Raw genomic sequence first — 16,851 nt, forward strand, 5'->3', positions numbered from 1 at the left:
GGACGCCTGAAGGTCCTAGTCACCCCAGCGCTGGGTGGGGTGAAGCCTTTGCAGAAGTTCAGCTTTCGGTTTGTTGGTGATCTTTGCCATCTGACAGGTCCAACATTGTCCCAAAGGTAAAACGGTTGTTGTGCAAGCAGACTGTTAAGAGTAAAAAGGAAAGAAAAGGGAAATGTTAGGCCGTAATAGCTAATGTTTCTTCTTGTTCTTTATGGTCAAGGTGAGGACCGGCTGCCTGACCTGGCTGTGCGCCATGCCAGCGTGCACGTGTTCCTTAGCTAACGACAATGAACCAAACCACCTGAATGTAACACCTGATGATGGTAAACTTGCTGTTTGTGTGAATTTGATACGTTCAGTGTATCAAGGTTTGCCCATCAGGGATGTCTCTGACATGAGTTAGAAAGAAGAGAATCACTTTTAGTGCAGTAAAGGCTTCGTGTGTTGCCTGACTGCATGCTCTTACCCATCATTGCTGTAACTACCAACCTGTCCCCAGCAAGCAAGAAGATCCCTGGTGCATTGCGTCTGATGAAATTAATTACTGCATTGACGAATCTGTAAGAATTCTAGAAGAGAATAGGCAGGAGATTAAAAGGCTCTCCATCAGGGCCACAGCTTCCAGAAACAAGCTGAGCTCCTCTCACACTTTCCCTCCCATCATCAAAGCAGGATTTGATCGCTGTGATCACTGACTCGCAAGGTCCTTGCCAAGTTTTGGGACTACAGGCAGGAATATTGAAGTCCAGTCTTGGGAAGTCCCAACTCTTCACTGCTCTGAACAGCTGCCCTGTGATCCCCACCCCTCTTCAGTCAGTAGATGACAATGTTTCCCATCTTGCATTCCTTGCCTGCAAGTCATTTGCAGAATTAATTAAGCGGGAATTCCAAAAAGAAAAAAAAAAAAGGAATTAAGTAGGAACCAAGCTATTTTAGGGGCAAAGATGACAAAAACTTGCAGGAAAGGGCCAAGACGTTCAACCCAGTGGGGTCACACACGACCGGGAGCTTTGTGAGGTGCTGGCAGTGTGGGCTGCAGTGTGTGGGGCAGCCCCGAGCACCTCTGCGAGGCCTGGAGCACGGAGCTGGGTCGGGGTGAAGTGCAGGATGGCACGACATGGCATGGCACACACGACATGGCATGGCACGGCAAAGCATGGCACGGTGGGAGCCACGGTGGGGGGTTTCCTCTCGAGACCCCGCGCTCGGCTCCCTTTGGGCACGTCTCTTCCCCATGCGCTGGGCTCGGGCAGGCTTCCAGGCACGGGTACGGAGCAGACATGACTTCATGCTCCACGCTAGGCTCGGGGCGCTGCCAAAACCCCGTCCCGCGCCGAGCACGGCCGCTTCCAGGCCTCGGCGCGGGGGCTCCGCGCTGTGAGCGGCAGCGGCTGGTGGGGAGCTCGCCAGCCAAACCCCCTCAGCTCTGAAGCCTTTGGCTGGGCTCATTGGCAAATTCAGCATCGTGCCTCTGTCCTGGTGTAGCTGTTCCATTTCTTCGGCCTTGAAGCCTTTGGCCTGCTGCCTCCCATGCGGCACAGCCCGGCGACCACAGGCACACATGGGTGAAGGCGCTGTGGGGCATGGGGCACGCCTGGGGCTTCCTCCCCTAAATGCTGCATGGGCTGCATCCATGCTTGGCCGAGGGCACTTGGGTGCTCTCTGCTAGGCTTGGGAGCAGCCTCTACGTGTGTGTTGATGCCTTAGTGTGGGTTTTGCCCAATGTGATCTTGCTGTGGCTACCTAACAAGCCATAACGTGGCTGGTTTGGGGCTGGGTGCTCTCACAGGAACCCACAGCCCCCTTGCACCCCTCTGTGCCCCATCCCCACCCCAGGCATTGCCTGCCCACGGGGCCAGGGTGGCTTCACGGATGTGGGCAGCACAATAGCATGGCAAAACACGGGGTCTTTCCAAAATAGAGGGGAATCTGGGGAGCTGCTTAGGTTTGGGGTGAAACATTGGCAAATAGGACAATTAGTGCAGGACACGTGTGCATGGTGAGCGCAGCCATGCCACACACGTTCGAGTGACTCGGGGAAAGTGACAGCAGGGCTGGGGACAGCCTTTGGGTGAAAGAGCCCACGGAGGGACACCCAAAATCGCTGGTTTTTTTTGGGGGGGCGTGCAGAGGGCGCGGCCCCTTTAAGAGCGGCACGGAGGGGAGGGGGGCTCACACCTGGAGTGGCAAGGGGGGCGGGCCTTAGCGGCTTTGATTGACAGAGACTGACCGGCGCGGGGGGGCGACCCGGCACCAATGGCGGAGCGCGCGGGTCCGGGCGGCATCCAATGGGCGGGCAGGCGGGGGGCGGCGCGGCTACATGTTGCGGTGCGGCCAACGTGGGGCCGCGGCGAGCGCAGGAGGGAGCGGCGGGGCCGGGAGGGCGCGGGTTCGAGTCCCGGCGGCGGCGCTTCGGAGTCCCGGCGGAGTCGCACCGGCCGCGGGGGGAGCTCCAGCGGCGGCGCGGAGCGGGCGGCAGCGGGCCGAGGAAGCGTTTGCGGCGGGGCCGCGGATGCCGGTGCCGTGAGACTTTGGCGATGCTGCAGGCGGCGAGGCGGCGCTGAGCAGCTCCGCTCGCTCCGCTCCCGGGCTGCCCCCGCTCCGCTGCCGCTCCGGACGCTCGGCGGTGCCGGATACAAAATGGCGGGGCCGTTACCGGGCGGCGGAGGGTCGGCGGCGCTGGTGCTGCTGGTGGCGGTGCTGGGCTCGGCCGACCCCGCCGCCGAGTGCCCCGGGGGCTGCTCCTGCGGCGCGGAGCTGCTGGGCTGCGGCGGGCTGGCGCTGCCCGAGGTGCCCCGGGACCTGCCCCGCTGGCCGCGGCACGTGTGAGTACCTGGGGGGGGGGGGGGCTGCGGAGGTTGGGGGGGAAAAAAAAACCACTAAGAACTTGGGTTTTAGAAGCCGAGCCCTTTCTGCGTGCTCCGGCTGGGGCCGCGCCGCTGCCGCCCCCCGGTGGGTCCCGGGCCGGGTCCGGGCCGATCGGCGGCTCCGGGGCCTTATTTGGGCATCGCCGCCCGGCCCCGCCGCCGCTTTCGGCCTTTTCTGCCCCAAAACCGGCCCCTGCGGGGCGCACGGTGCTGGGCAGGGGGCACACGGGGGGCTCCGAGCTGCGTGGGGCTGGCTGCCGCCCTGCCCGCCGCCCCTCGCTTCCCGTTCGTTTATCGGAGTCCTGGGGGGCTGCTCAGCGTGTAGTTAGGTTTCTGGTGGTTAGGCGTGTGCCACGACTCCTTTTTCCCCCTAAAACAGTGATTTGGAGAGTGTAGCCCCAAGCACAGGACAGCAGGACTCCTGTCCCTAAAAGCCATGGCTGTGCTGCCGCACCATCCTGCGGGCAGCCGAGGTGCCAAGGGTGACAAATTGGGCTCGGATAGCTCAGTCCGTCTGACAGCTGCCGTATATCTGAGCAGAGAGCCTGCGTGCGCTCCTAGATTTAGAAAAATAAGTGCCCCCGACCATTAGCCTAGCCTCTGGAAACGAGGATCCAAAAAGGAGGAGGAACAAGCGCCTCGGCTCTTGGGCTTGCTGCGCCTTTCGGCCGTTTGAGCAGATTTATAGATTATTGAATCTATAAAGCTCGCAGCTGTAATAGATACCCCGTAACTCTGCCAGGAGAAGGCGGTCACCGAAGTATTGCTGGAGATCATCCAACTTCTTATTAAGAAGAGTTATTAGGGGGCTGTCAGGTTCTCCTGGCGTTGCTCGCTGCTGGTCGCAGAAATGCCTTGTTTTACATGAAATTACCCGCTGTTGCACCAAGAGGAGCCTGTGGCTTGTCCTATTAAAAGCCTGCCTCACCACGTTCACCTGTTGCTGCGTGCTCCTGCACAGTACGGCTCCTTTGCTCAGCCTTCCTGCAAAGTCTTAATCTTTTCAGCATAATTCCAGAATCCCCCTGTTCCTTTTAAAATAGGACAGTACGTCTTTGTTCCTGCAGAGAAACGCATTAATAGCCCAGTTTGAACAAATTTATTATTGTGTTTTTCAGGAGTGCTAATGCCCAGGAGTGTCTTATTCATGTGGAACGGGTTTTTGAATGTTCAGAGTTCAGTTTAAATTTTATTGGTGAAATAATTGCACAAATAAATCCACAGCCTGTGGGCTGTTGGTCTTTTAGCCACTTAGACAAAATACAGTTTGTCATTTTGTAAATTCTAAACTAACCAAAGAATTAGCTAAAGAGGAAACTTGTGATGGCTTTCATATCTGACAATTCAGAACTTGGAGCATTTTTCCTTTTCCCAAGCTGCCATAAAAAGCAGCCATTTAAGCTATTATACATACTTCTGGTTTTTAGAGTAGTATTGTTTCTATTGCTTTTTGTGATTGCTAGGCTCATAACTGCTAACTTCTAATGCAGGGGGTCACTGATGCATTTAGCAGAGCAGTGGCAGGGGCTGATTATTGGGGTCTGGGGTCCCCCAGCCCAGTCACCTGTTCCCCAGATGGGATTGCTCGTAGGAGGATGAGAAATCCCGTGTGCAGTGGCTTGTGCTGGCTGTGCTTTGGCTTCATTAGAGTGCTTTTGAAAATCCCTCCTTAGTAGTTATTTTTTTTTCCTAATTGGTGCCGCAGTGCTCGGGTCGGATCTCTGTGTTTGAGGTAAAGCTTTTGTTTGGGCTGCTGGAAATGTGGCTCTGCGTGCTGGGGAGCGTTCTGAACTGCCTTAATCGCTGTGTATTTTGTCAACAGGGCTATCAGTGCTGAAGAAAAGCAGTGGGATCTTTTGAAACTATTGTTATTTCTTTGTTGGCAGCAGGGCTGGGAGTTGTAATTTTTCTCATTTGGCTTTCAGAGGGCATAAGTGATGTGCAGCAAGGGTAGCGCGCTGCAGTCGCTCACGGTTAGCGCAGCGTGGCAGAGATGGGGGTTCTTAAAAGAAAAAGAAGCAGGCGGTGGGTGACATGCCGTGCACTTCTGAGCACAGCCAGCTCTAGCAGTGTGCAGGATGTGTCACTATGCAGGACCCGCGCAGCACTCCTAAGAGCCGCAGCACAGAGCAAAAAAGCCCCTGGCTGCGGAGGAAGCTGCCGGTTGGACTGCACCCGGCAGCTGCTGCGTTTTCCTCCTGGAGTCTCGCTCTGGAGGTGCTTTGTGTCAAACTCGGCCTGAAGGCTTGATTTACAGTAGAGCGTTATCTGTGGTGCAAGTTTTAGGGCCGAGCTTAAGTACAAAACGCTTCATGCTCTGAAAAGTCTGCTGCAGGGCTCCAGCGCTGTTGGTGCCGTGGCACATCACCAGCATCCGCTGTTCCTGTCTTCCTGTGCTATCTTAATTTTTCAGGAGTGGTGAGAGGAGAGACTTTACATACTGATAGAGCACTTGCTTTTTGGGTACGAATTCTAAGGGTGAGAAAGCTTGTGGCTGTGGAAGTGCAGCGTGATAGCGAACTTGTTGCTGGTGTGGTCTGAAGGAATGAAAGCTTGTTTATCTTCTAAGCAAGTTCGTGGTGTTGTGACCCAGACAACTGGATGAAGTGCTCGGGATACTGGGCACGTGTGTCCAGAGGATGTATGGGTTTCCCCCTGTTGTGCTAGATGCTGTGCCAGAGTTGGTGTTTTCTCAGACACCTCCAGTTCTGCTCTTGGCCCCCTCTAGAGCAGCTCTCATGCATGTGAGCGCAGCTACTCTTGATTTAAAGTTACACAAGGGAAGAATTTATCCATGCTTTGAGCTAGAGCACAGCAGCCCAGAAGGACTATGAATGTTAGGTTTGCAAAACAATAGAAAGGATCAAGTCCTCCACCATCTCCCAGTTGGCGGTGGAGATGGGGGGGAGCTCTGCATGGAGCTTCCTGCCCTTGGGTGGGTGCAGGTGTGGGGCATTGAGCACAGCAGGGTCTCTCCAGGTTCCCTGGGGGATTTGGGTGATGTGCTGCTCTGTTTTTCCAGGGAGATGGGTTTGGATATATGGATACGTTACCCTGAGGCACTTGCTGCAAGGGTGTTTTCTGTTTTGCCTGGTGCTGCTGCTCTCTGGAGAGCTGGGTGCTCCTGGAAGTCCTGCGGATGCCTGGCCACAGGCCCTGAAAGTGCATTTGATCTGGGAGCCTGGGACGGAGCCCTGCTGTACTCAAGTACATGCATGGAGAGATTTTTACAGGCAATAAGACCAGGATGTTTGTGCTCAAAATCACCTATGAACTTACATTTCTTGCTGAATGAGGGCTTTCGCGTGCCAGATGTTGTTGCTGCGCTCTCCTACATTTTAGGTAGCTTCTTTGGATGTGGTGGCAATCTGTAGGAAACTTGCTCTGCTGCTGCCTGTGTGCATGGTGCTCTCTGGAGATTGCCACGGGTCACTTGTAGCCCCCTGAGTAACCCCTGCCCCCCTGCAGACGCAAGGAGAGCTAGCAGAGGAGGCTCTGGGGGGATAGATCCTGCGGGTGGCATGGTTCAGTCACTTCCCTGCATGTCCCGCTTCCAACCCTGCAGAAATAATGGAACAAAGAAAGATTACTTAATCTTTCTTGCTGTGCCTGGCCCCATGCAGTTGGGGGCTGCTCTGGGGAGGTGGCTGGGGCTGAACCCCTGGGCTGGGGTGGCCGCTTGGCTGGGGTGATGGAGGAGCCTCTCCTCGCAGAGCAATGCCTCCGCAGGCACGAATAAATGCACACGCTTGCAAATAAATCCGCCCTGCCTGTGAACATGTGTCTGTGGATTCACTGACCACCCTCGGCATGCCGTGATATTTATTGGCTCTTGCTGGAGAACAGCAGTCAGCAGCAGGCCCTTCGCGACCGCTGTCTGATCTTCTCATCTTAATCCCTGGCTGAGCCACGGCTAGGGCAGGAGTGATCCTGACCAGACTAGGATTAGATGTGCATGTGAGATTCATAAGATGCAAAATATCACCGCTGAGAAGCCTTTCTGGCTGTTACAGGAGTCCCTGGCCTCACGTGAAGGGCTCTAGGACCCCTGCAGCCTCCCCTGCCTAGTCCTTGTTTCTTTTTAAGAAACTTCATGACATTTAATCACTTTGAGGCTTTTCCTCTCCACAGCGACTGCAATTTGAAACGCAAGAGTCCCATACAAAAGGAGCAAGTGCTCAATGGGCTGTGTTAATATTCAGTGCTATTTACAATGGGTGCAGCCTGAAAATGAGAATGGATGGTCTGGGAGCTGGGGGAGGAGGAGCTGTGGAGGGAGAATTCCCAGGGCAGGGAAAGGAGCATCTCAGTAGGCATCTGAAAAAACAAACACACCAGCAATTGTTCTTTAGGAAAAACAACCATTATAATGTTATAGCTGCAGCTCAATATTTTGTCTTCGCCTGTGCAAACTGCCCAGTAGATGAGGGGTTTGGGGGTGTCTGGGCCTCGGAGGAGTTCCTGCCTGGAGGGTGAGGGATGAAGCAGGGAGCTGTGAGGCCGGCTGCTTCCCCCAGTGCTTTTTGGCTTTCCCTTTGTGTTTCAGGCCTGCTGGCATGGCCTTCCTGTGGGTGGCAGCCACTGTGGGTGCTCTGAGCCTCCTGTGGCGAAGTGCAGCTCCTGGTGGTCCTGCAGTGCCACCAGGCCCAGGCTGTGCCCACATTTGGCTTCTGGCTGCCCCCATCCCTTGAGGAGGAGTCGGGGTTTTGCCTTGAAGGCCGAGTGGTGGCTCTCGTTTCTGTCACCAGCCGTGTTAAAACCCGGTGTTTGTCCCTGACTCTGTGTGTCAACTGCACCCAGAAACTCTCAGTTAGGCCCGCGGGGCTTTGCATTGATCTTGCTGGCTGCCTTGTGAGACACCTTGGATTGAGTTAGCTCAGCTCGTCAGCCTTTAACGCAATCACTTTGTGCTGCTAACCTAATCACTGCGGCTCCGTTCATCCTGCCAATGTCGTCGGGGCAGAGATAACCTCGCCTGGCGCTGCCGGGAAGGTACAGCCCACGTGAGATCTGGGCTGTGGGCCCAGCAGCCAGCATGAACTTAGCACCTCGCTCAGAGCGTGGGTGACTTCATATAAGGCTTCATATAAAGGTGGCTCAGAGGACTCCGAGACCGGTGAGGAGCACCGGAGAGTGCTGCTGCGAGCTCAGTGTGGCACGTGAAGGAACCAAGGGAAGATGGGAAGGGCTGAGAAGCCCTTTTTCACACTTCCTGGTGTGTTCAGCTATTAAATGATGTGCTACCAAGTGTTTTTTCTTCCTTACTGTGCACGGGGGCCCGAGGCAAGGGCCAGGGTGCTGTTGTGCTAGCGCAGAACGCGAAATGTGTTTTATTGTTGCAGCTGAGTCATCCATTAATGGTTAACCAAATGCTGCGCTGCAGTTCAAGTCCTTCAACCCCAGCCTCTTCCAGCTTCAGCAGAGGACCACGACATGTGTAACGTGTTGCACTCCCTCATTAGCTCTTCAGCGCACTGTCTACCCAGATGCAACTGTCTAATTTTGGGGGAGTCTAGAAGCAGGCCCCCCTTTTTTGGGGGGCACCTCTCAAGAGCCAATACTGCGTCGTGCCAAAGTCCAGGAGTCTGCTCCGGTTCTGTTGGTTGCATTTTCAGTTTGAGGAGGACAGGAGGCCACCTGCCTGGTTTTTGTTCATGGCACCTGCCTTGGACACGGAGGCAGGGTGCGTGTCACTTGCATCGGTGCTGTGGCAGCTTTGTACCTTGTTGTAGTGCTGCGTGAACTTCAGCGGGAGAAGTATTTCGGAGGTCCTTTACGTATTGAACAGCTTTACACAGAGCTGTGGACTTAAAATACATATGCAAGACACTGGAATATGTGTCTATAAGTTGCATTTAAAAATGCATTAGCTGGCTAAAGCTCAGTTCTGGAGCGAAAGTTTTGTGTGTGAGAGGATGTGTCATGGTAGCTGCGATATTGATGTTTATAATGAGATGATGGCTTGTTTGCAGAGTTCATCATTGTCTTTTTTGGGGCCGTATTGGGCAATTGCATTAAATTTGGAAATCTGCAGAGGTATGGTCTGAAATGCATTTTTCTTAAACCCTACCCCCTTGGGCAGGCAGCGCGCAGAGTGCTTCACTTTCAGTGAAGGTGCCTATTTTTAGATGAATCCTTTCAGATTAGGGAACACATACCTTGAGTTCAGTGGAAATTTGGCTGTGAAACCTTGAAATACGACGCGGCTCCCTAGACCACCACCTCCAGCTGGCAGCTCCTTGCTCACTGCAGAGAGGCAGAACAAGCCCTCAGGTGCACGAAGGAAATGAGACATAAAACATGAAGTTGGGGCTGTGTTGCTTCTCCTGGCATACGGATACAGATCCAGCCATGCTCGCTGCCCTGGAGCTGGCCATCAATGCCATCTGCTAACCAGCCTCTCGCAAAATGCCACCCTGCAAGCTGAGGGACATGCTTTGTGCAGGCTGGGAGTTCTGTAATTGCACTTGGTCTGTTTTAGCCTGCCATGTGCCAATGTAAACACAGGTTTTCTACATTATATCTACTGTAGAATACAGTCCTAAAAAGTGATGGCTGGCCAGTGGGCTGGTACTTGTGTAGTGGGTGGGAACACTCAGCTAATGCTGCTTGCTCCCCAGCATGGGCAAGCATCTGCGGCAGCACAGGGCTGAAGGAGTGTTGGGTTGAATGGGATGTGCCCAGGGCTAGGAGGAAGGTGTTCAGATGGAGAGAGCATTTAAAGCTGCTTCCTGGAGGTGCTGTGGGTGCCCCATCAGCAGAACTTGCTGCAGCAGCGATGGGCGATGTCCCCAGTGGTGCTGGGGCAGCTGACCCTGTGGATGAGAGAGCTGCTGGTCTGTGAAGTGTGTTGCGGGTAATAAAATGGCTATCAGAGGAAACTGCCTGGCTGGAGGCCCTGTGAAAAATCACCCCCTAAATATGTTCCAGTTGTCCAAACATTGCTGCCTCTCCTTCTTCCTCTTTGTGTGTGTGAGATGGGGGAAGATGGGGAAAGCTGGCTGTGCCTCCGCCAGTGCCTCAAGCAGCCCTGAGCAGCTCTGCTTTGTCTTCCACAGCTTATTTTAAGTGATGCTTGGCCAGCCTGTGGGTTCAAGAGCTGTGAAAGAGCACCAGCCACCTTCCTTTAGCACAGGTCTTAAAGAATTAAAATCCTCTGGAGCGGTGACCCCTCATTTGCGCCTTACTCAGCACAAGGTGGCTGCTTTGGGCTTGGTCAGGAAGATGTGTGGGTGCTGGTGGGGACGCACATGCCCACGGCAGCACCGAGCACCCCATTGCTTGCAGAAGGAGATTTGGCCTCTCCTGAGGGTGTGGGTGGCACCTGGTGGCTCCCTGCTTACCTCCAAGCTCCTGCTTGGTGATGGTGTGGGTAGGGGCAGCGTGGGGACACGGTGCTGCTGGCTCAGGGGAGCTGGCCTCCGCTCGTCTCCCTCTTGCCTCTGGTCTGGCCTTGCTGGAGAGCCAGGGCAGCATCGGTGTGCTCTGTTTATCTGTGCAACTCACAATAAACCTTTGTCTCCTCTCGAGCCAGGGGGCAGAGTCAGAGCAACACTTGTGCTTCATTTGTTTTGGCAAAACGGGGAGACCTGTCCTATTTTAGGAGATTTAAACAAACCATATGATGTTTCACTTTGAAATGTGTCATAGTACTTTCCAGTCTTTCTTTGCTAAGCATGTTTTTGTGCTGTTCCTATCTATGTTGGTCTATAAACAACTCTGTTCCTCTTTTTCCTTCTTAAACCAAACAAGTCTATGTGAGAATTCTTGGCTTTCGAATGTCTTTGGATTATTTCTGGAGTATGGCGCACAAGTGCTGCATTAAGCCAGTAAATAACGTGCATGTTTAGACCTCTCTGCTTTGGTTTGTGAGTTCCGCGCTGTTTTTGTTTCACATGGTTATAAACCCTTTCTGTGTCCTGCTTCCCACTTTCCAGCCTTTGTGATCGAGCAGATTGCCACCCAAAAGCTGATCGGTGAACTTGGCATTTGGATGACTGTTCACAAGAGCAGGTGAATGACCTCTTTATATTCCTTGTTATAGACAGCTAGAAAATAGCCTAATCAAGATAACAAAGCTGTGCCTAGGCGGATTCAACTCTCTGCATGAATGGGAGAGATGCCGGTCCTGTTTTGGGAGGAGAACTGCGGAGCTGAGGCTTCACCCTGGTTTTAGTGCTCTCATCTCAAGTGGTGTCGCTTGGTTTGTTGCCTCTCGAGCAAGAAGCTGCCTGGCTTTATCTCAGCTCTGCAGGGACATGTGCTTGCCCTGCTTCAGCTCCGGGACTCTCGGCGAATGTGTCTGTCTGAATTTATCTCCGTGGGGCTCAGTCCAGCTCCCCAGGGAAGTGGCTTGGCTTTGGATTTCTTGGTGAATTGATCCCCTTCCAGGAGCTCTAATTTCATTTTTTTTCCGAACTTACTTGTGGAGACGTGTGCTGGTCGTTGAGTTAATCTCCTTGGACAGAAAGCTGTACGCATTTGACAGAACGCATTTGGCTTGTACTGTGTGCTTCAAACAACAGCTGGCTTTACTTCTCCCTGGTCTTCTGCTGGCTTTGAGGCAGGTACCGGTGGTGGCATCTCCTGCATCCTGGCCTCACCAGCGACCAGCGTGGCCACTTCTCCGCACACAGCAGCGCTGGGGGCCGTGGTAGGAAGCGTTTCAGCCAAAGCAGCAAGCCCTTGTGGCGGCCACAGCTGGGAATGGTTTTTGGCGACTCGCTGCTCCCATCTCGGAGCAGAGCTTCCAGGAAGGAGAGGCTTTTGTGCCTCCCGGCCCGATGGGTGTTGAGCAATCGGCTGCAGATGGATGGGATGGCCCCTGGTGCCTGCGCGTCCACCTCGCCTGGCAGCGTCGCTGCAGGCAGGGGTGGGTGCTGGGGGCTATGTCCTGCTCTGGGGGCTCCCCATCATTTGTATGGAGAGGGCAGAGTCATGCGGCTGTGCAGCATCCCCAGGCGATGCTGGATAGCAGCCAGAGCTGTTTACTATAGTGTTGCTTGCTCCCAGTCTCCAGCACTTGTGTCTCAAGTGCTAGCACTTTGTGGTCTGCTCCACAAGAGTCTGACGAGCCGTCCTTTCAGCTGGCAGGGACGGCAGGATCCTGTGTTCATCTGCGTGTCCCCAGGGCTTGCTCTGGCTGCCAGGATATCTTTTCGTGTGGACTGTGCAGGCTTTTTTCCCAACACCTCCCCTGCGTGTCCTGCTGCTGTCCCCAGGTGACGGTTCCCTTCTGCAGCCCCAGTGCTCCCAGTTAGCTGCTGCTCTGCTCCCAGCCTGGCTCCCTTGCTGCTCTTTGCTGCCCTTGCCTTATCCTCCAGCTGCGAGCTCTCCGGCCAGCTCCCAGGCGAGGGTTTGGAGCTCCCCATCTGCAAGTCCGAACGCCAGCGTGAGGCTTGCTCAGGAACAGGCTGTGCATGACAAAGCCATTCAGGCTTGTTATGACTTTTTTGAAAGTCAAAACAACAAAAATCCACCTTTCTGGGCAGGGAGGAAACAAGAGCTGAACACTTCTGGGGCTGCGTGCTGATTAAACCACAAAGCTCTAGCTTTGTTTGTGAGAGGCATGGCTAAAATAAGAGGAATTCATCACAGGCTACAGGCCTGCACATTTGGAGACAAAATGTGGAAGTTTCCCTGTCCAACAATTTCCAATTACTTCCTCTCTGGTTTCCTGAGTAATCCCGACCCCTGGCTATAAAACCGTCTGCCTCGCAGGGGCAGGATGCGTCCCTCCTAACATCTCCCTCCTGCCCATCGCGTCCCCAGCCTGCCCAGCACTCGGGCTCGCTGCTGCAGGGTGACCTTGCTGCTTGTGGCCAGCAGGAGAGAGAAATTCTTAACCCCTGGAAGCTGTTTTCCTGATGCTGCTCTGTGATGGACAATAAACAGCCCTTGTGGGACTGAGACTGGGTTGAAAATGTCTTTTTGTGAAGGTTTGAGTTTGTCACAGCTGAAATTCCTTCTGACAGCTTTCCTGCGCAGGGCACCTTTTGGCTTTGAAATGCAGAGTTCCTTCCCCTCCTGTCTGAAGGGCCATCGAGTGACCAGGCTGTGCTGGCCGTGGAGGTGTGAAGCTGTTCCTTTTTGTGGCCCTGCTTGGGTTGGAGGGGAGATCTGCAGGATTTCTGCACAGATCTGGGAGCATGGACACAGCCTGAAAATGGCCCAAAATTAAAAAAAAAAAAAAAGAAACTAAAGAACTGAAAGATTTATCTCACCCAGTATAAGCCCATAAATATTGGCCTTCAGGTGTAAGGCAGAGGTCCGGTTTTCTTGCTTTTTGTGGGATGCAATGGATATTTCTGGAGGACGTCTCAGCGAGGGAGGCAGCTGAATCACCTACTTGCAGTTGATGTGACTTTGGGACGAGAATGGGAGCAATCAGGTACTGCTGTTACCCTCACAACTACGTGTAAGTCCCCTCCTTGGTTATCGACCCGGGAGTGTTGTCTGTGCGAGCAGAAGACCAAGTGCACGCCTGCCCTTTGGTGTCTGTAGACGGCGAGGCGTTGGGAAGTGGGTGGATCCTGTCTGGGGAGAAGAAGCTCTGCCAAGAGCTTTTCACAGCGCAATCATCTGCTCTGTGAAGGCCAAGAAAACTTGATCTGGAAGTCTGTTTTATTTATTCATTTCTAGCTCCAGCCCTGCTTTGAGGGGAGCGCATGGAGGCCACCAGCCTTGCTAGGCACACAAGCTGCCCTGGCATGGCCACGCTCCCTTGGTGGAAGATCATGTTCTGGGCGATATTTGAAATGCAGCTGCCTTTGAGCAGAAAAGCCACACTTCCTTCAAAGTTTTGACTCTTGCATTTTTCATCTTGGGCAGACTTTAAAGTTTTCTTCAGCGTTGAAGGGAACGGTTTGGTTTCCCTTTGCCCACATGTCAGCATTCCTGAACAAAACAGCCTCAAGATTTGTGGAGCAGATTCTTGAAATTCTGGGAATGTTTTGAGCCAGAAGATGCTTCCAGAAACTGCCTGACCTAACAAAAAGACTTGGTAGGACTTGGACGCGGCTTGGGGAAAATGAATAAGGCATTTTTATCCCTTTTCTTAAATGAACATCATTCCAATCAAAACCACCATCCTCGGGAGCTGTTCCGCTCTGCCACCTTCTTGCTGTTAAAACACACTGTGCTCATTTGAACTGAACAGATAAAGAAGATATGCATTTTAAAAGTGAGGTTTGCCCTGCCTTTGCACTGATTTCCCGTGTGGTCTTGCCGATGTCATTTAAGGTGAGCTCTGAAAAGGGGTTTAGATCTCTTAAAGATGGACTTAGGTGAAAGGGAAGTAGCTATGTACCTGCACTCTGTGAGCCCTGCTTGGATCCCGTGGGGATGTTCTCCTAAGCACATTGAGAAGAGATTTGGGTTTGTGGCCACAAGCACCACGTAGCCTAAACCCTGCAACACCAGTGTTGCTGTTCTGTGTGGTCCAGGCCATCATGCATGCTCCAAACATACCTTCATGGTGAGCTGCTGCAGAAGAGCTCAGTAGGAAAAAGCTTTATTTTTGCCTAGAAATGCAAATGATGGAGCAGGGAGGGTTGCTCTTTTGCTTTTAAATGCTGTTCAAGGAGCGTTTGAACATCTCTTGGCTCCTGACAAGGCTTTTGCATTTCTGTGATGAAGCAAAGTAAATCGCACCAAGCCATACTTTGTGTGTTACTGTGGAAAACACTGTTTTCAGTAAAAGGCATTTTTTAAAATGGCAATTGAAATTTAATTGGAATTTGAATGGGGAACACAACACTGTTTTGCTCTCTGCCTTCCTCTTTTGCTTATGTAACAGAGCTTTTGACAGTGCTGGGGTTTAAATATTAGATGTCTCTTCAGATGTCTCTTCCCATGAGTGTGTCATTACAGGTGTGAGGATGATGGTGAGATGGGTTTGGCACTGCGGGCAGCGCAGGTGTTGGGAGACAGGAGGCTGTGGTGTCCGGCACTGCTGCCCCGCCTACTTCACAGCCTATTTCTGAAGGTTAAAGCAGCAACCCTGGTGCAGATCTATTGCTTTTTTTTGCCTGAATGTGTGGCTTTTGTTTTGTTTTGCTAGCTGGTATGCTCAGGGATTGTGGAATTAAGGCTTTCTCCTCAGCAAGGAGGCTTGACTGGAGCCGAAATTGCTGATTGATTCCCTTTTTGCCCTCCCCCATGTTCCTGTTGAAGCTGAGAACCACTTCAAAGGCTCAGATGTGTTGGTGCCAGACGCCACAAAGTTATTGTTAGAAGAATCTGAAATATAATTGAAAACAAGCCTTTGTTCGGCCAAGCGTATCTGGCCGTAGCCTTCATCTCAAGAGGGAGATGGGTACTGAGACTCTTCTGGGTTTGGTGTCTGCACACTTGTCATGGAGCGAGCAGTCCATGAATTCTCTTGCATGTGGTAAGTGTTTGCAAAATCTGGAAAGTATATATCTTAGAGTTTTTCTTCCTACCTAGGAACACACACTTAAAAGTTACCTTGCTTAAAAGTTACCAGGGTATTTGTGGAATTCCTTGCAGTATTTATAAAATGCATCGAATTGGCCTTGGCAGGCTAATTTCAGTAGAGATGCCCCAGGTCCAGGTTCCTGTGCTTGGCAAGCAAAGAGTTGTCCTGCTTGCTTTAAGAACTTGTCTTTTTTGTGGGATGTGGGGTATGGGATATTGTTTGACATTATCTAAAACATTTGTATAAGCATGGACAAGATAGATGTCTGCATCCGTTTCAGGTTTATTTGGTGTGAAGGCAGAAGTTGGGGCAGGAAGCTTGCTTAGCACTCTTGGCAAAGCCCATGAGGCTGGAGGCTTCCAAGGGGCCCAGCAGGTTCAGGTGCTTTGCTTGCAGCAGCTTCCACATGCATGCGGCCTTCTTGTGCTTGAGCCGCTTGCTAACAGTCACGTGGGCTCTGTGGCTGCCAGACACAACGTGTTTTGGGTTCCTGTTGCTTATAGTCCTCTCATTTATAATTGAGGAGAGTACACTAGGTCTGGCTTGGACCAGAACTTGAACTTCTTCTGTGCAGGTTAGCCCATGGTATAGCTTTGGGGGCCACCGTATGCTTTGTGTGACCACATGGACTTGTGTCCCTCTGTGCTGCAGGTACCTGGCTGTGACTCTCCGTAGCACAGAGGAGACAGTCTGCTGAAGCCTGAGAGATGCTAAAACTGAGTAGGGAAGCAAGGCAGGGTTCAGCATGCGTCCTTGAGTGGGTGACTCCTGTAGTCTAACTTGGAGGAACAGGACCACAAACTTCTGCCAGTCCATCTGAAATCCAACATTCAGCTGCGTGATGCTTGCTGAATTTCTTTTCTTTGCTTCCCCTACCACAAGCACCAGCCTCCTTGCATATGGCTGCCTGTCTGTTGTTTATTATCTCTGTTACGCTGTGGTTAGTGCTCACACATGATATTTCTTTGGTTTCCGTACAGACCGAGCGGGTTGTCCGCCACTGGATCCAAAAATGTAAACTATTTATAAATGAAAAATACTCTCGGGTTTTAAAGAGACGTGTTGTCCTTTTTCTCTGTAGCATGTGCACATTTGGCTGATCTCGTGTAATCCCACTGATGAAAATCCAGATCCTCAACAATTTAAGGAACCAGGGGATATGGGTAGAGATTTTGATATGACCTTGTGCTGGTGGGGGGAGAGCATGAGGTGATAGCAATAAACAGGGATGGAAAAATGTTGTTTGGCTGTGCTGCATTCAGCGCAGATGCAGGCCCAGACTCAGATAAAACTTGCTTCAGAGTTCAAGGATTTTTGATATTTTTTTTTGGTTTTCTAGTTGGGCTCATCTCCATCATAAGCAAATCTTTAAAAATAAATAAATAAAAGGACAAACTTACTAATGTGGCATGAAAGGGCCTGAAACAACTAGAGTGTTTTTGATACTCTTTACAATTAAAGTGTTTGTAGTCTGTCTTTCAAGCATGTAGTTAGAATTTTATATTGAAGTAATGCCCTGTGTTTAGCCTCCCAGGGAATGCACAA

General features: G+C 52.2%; 1 protein-coding gene across 2 annotated transcripts in view; it reads left to right on the forward strand.

Moving 5' to 3' along the window:
* The first annotated feature begins 2,528 nt into the window (after positions 1-2,528).
* The window catches only part of LRIG1 (leucine rich repeats and immunoglobulin like domains 1), an 87,536-nt gene continuing 73,213 nt past the window's right edge, over positions 2,529-16,851 (forward strand). For both annotated transcript variants that reach the window (XM_035546897.1, XM_035546898.1), the window contains exon 1: positions 2,529-2,825. In XM_035546897.1, coding sequence (XP_035402790.1) covers positions 2,641-2,825 — 185 coding nt within the window. In that variant the 5' untranslated portion in view covers positions 2,529-2,640. The remainder of the gene's footprint in view (positions 2,826-16,851) is intronic.

Source organism: Cygnus atratus, chromosome 10 (assembly GCF_013377495.2).
Source record: "Cygnus atratus isolate AKBS03 ecotype Queensland, Australia chromosome 10, CAtr_DNAZoo_HiC_assembly, whole genome shotgun sequence".
Lineage (NCBI taxonomy): Eukaryota > Metazoa > Chordata > Aves > Anseriformes > Anatidae > Cygnus > Cygnus atratus.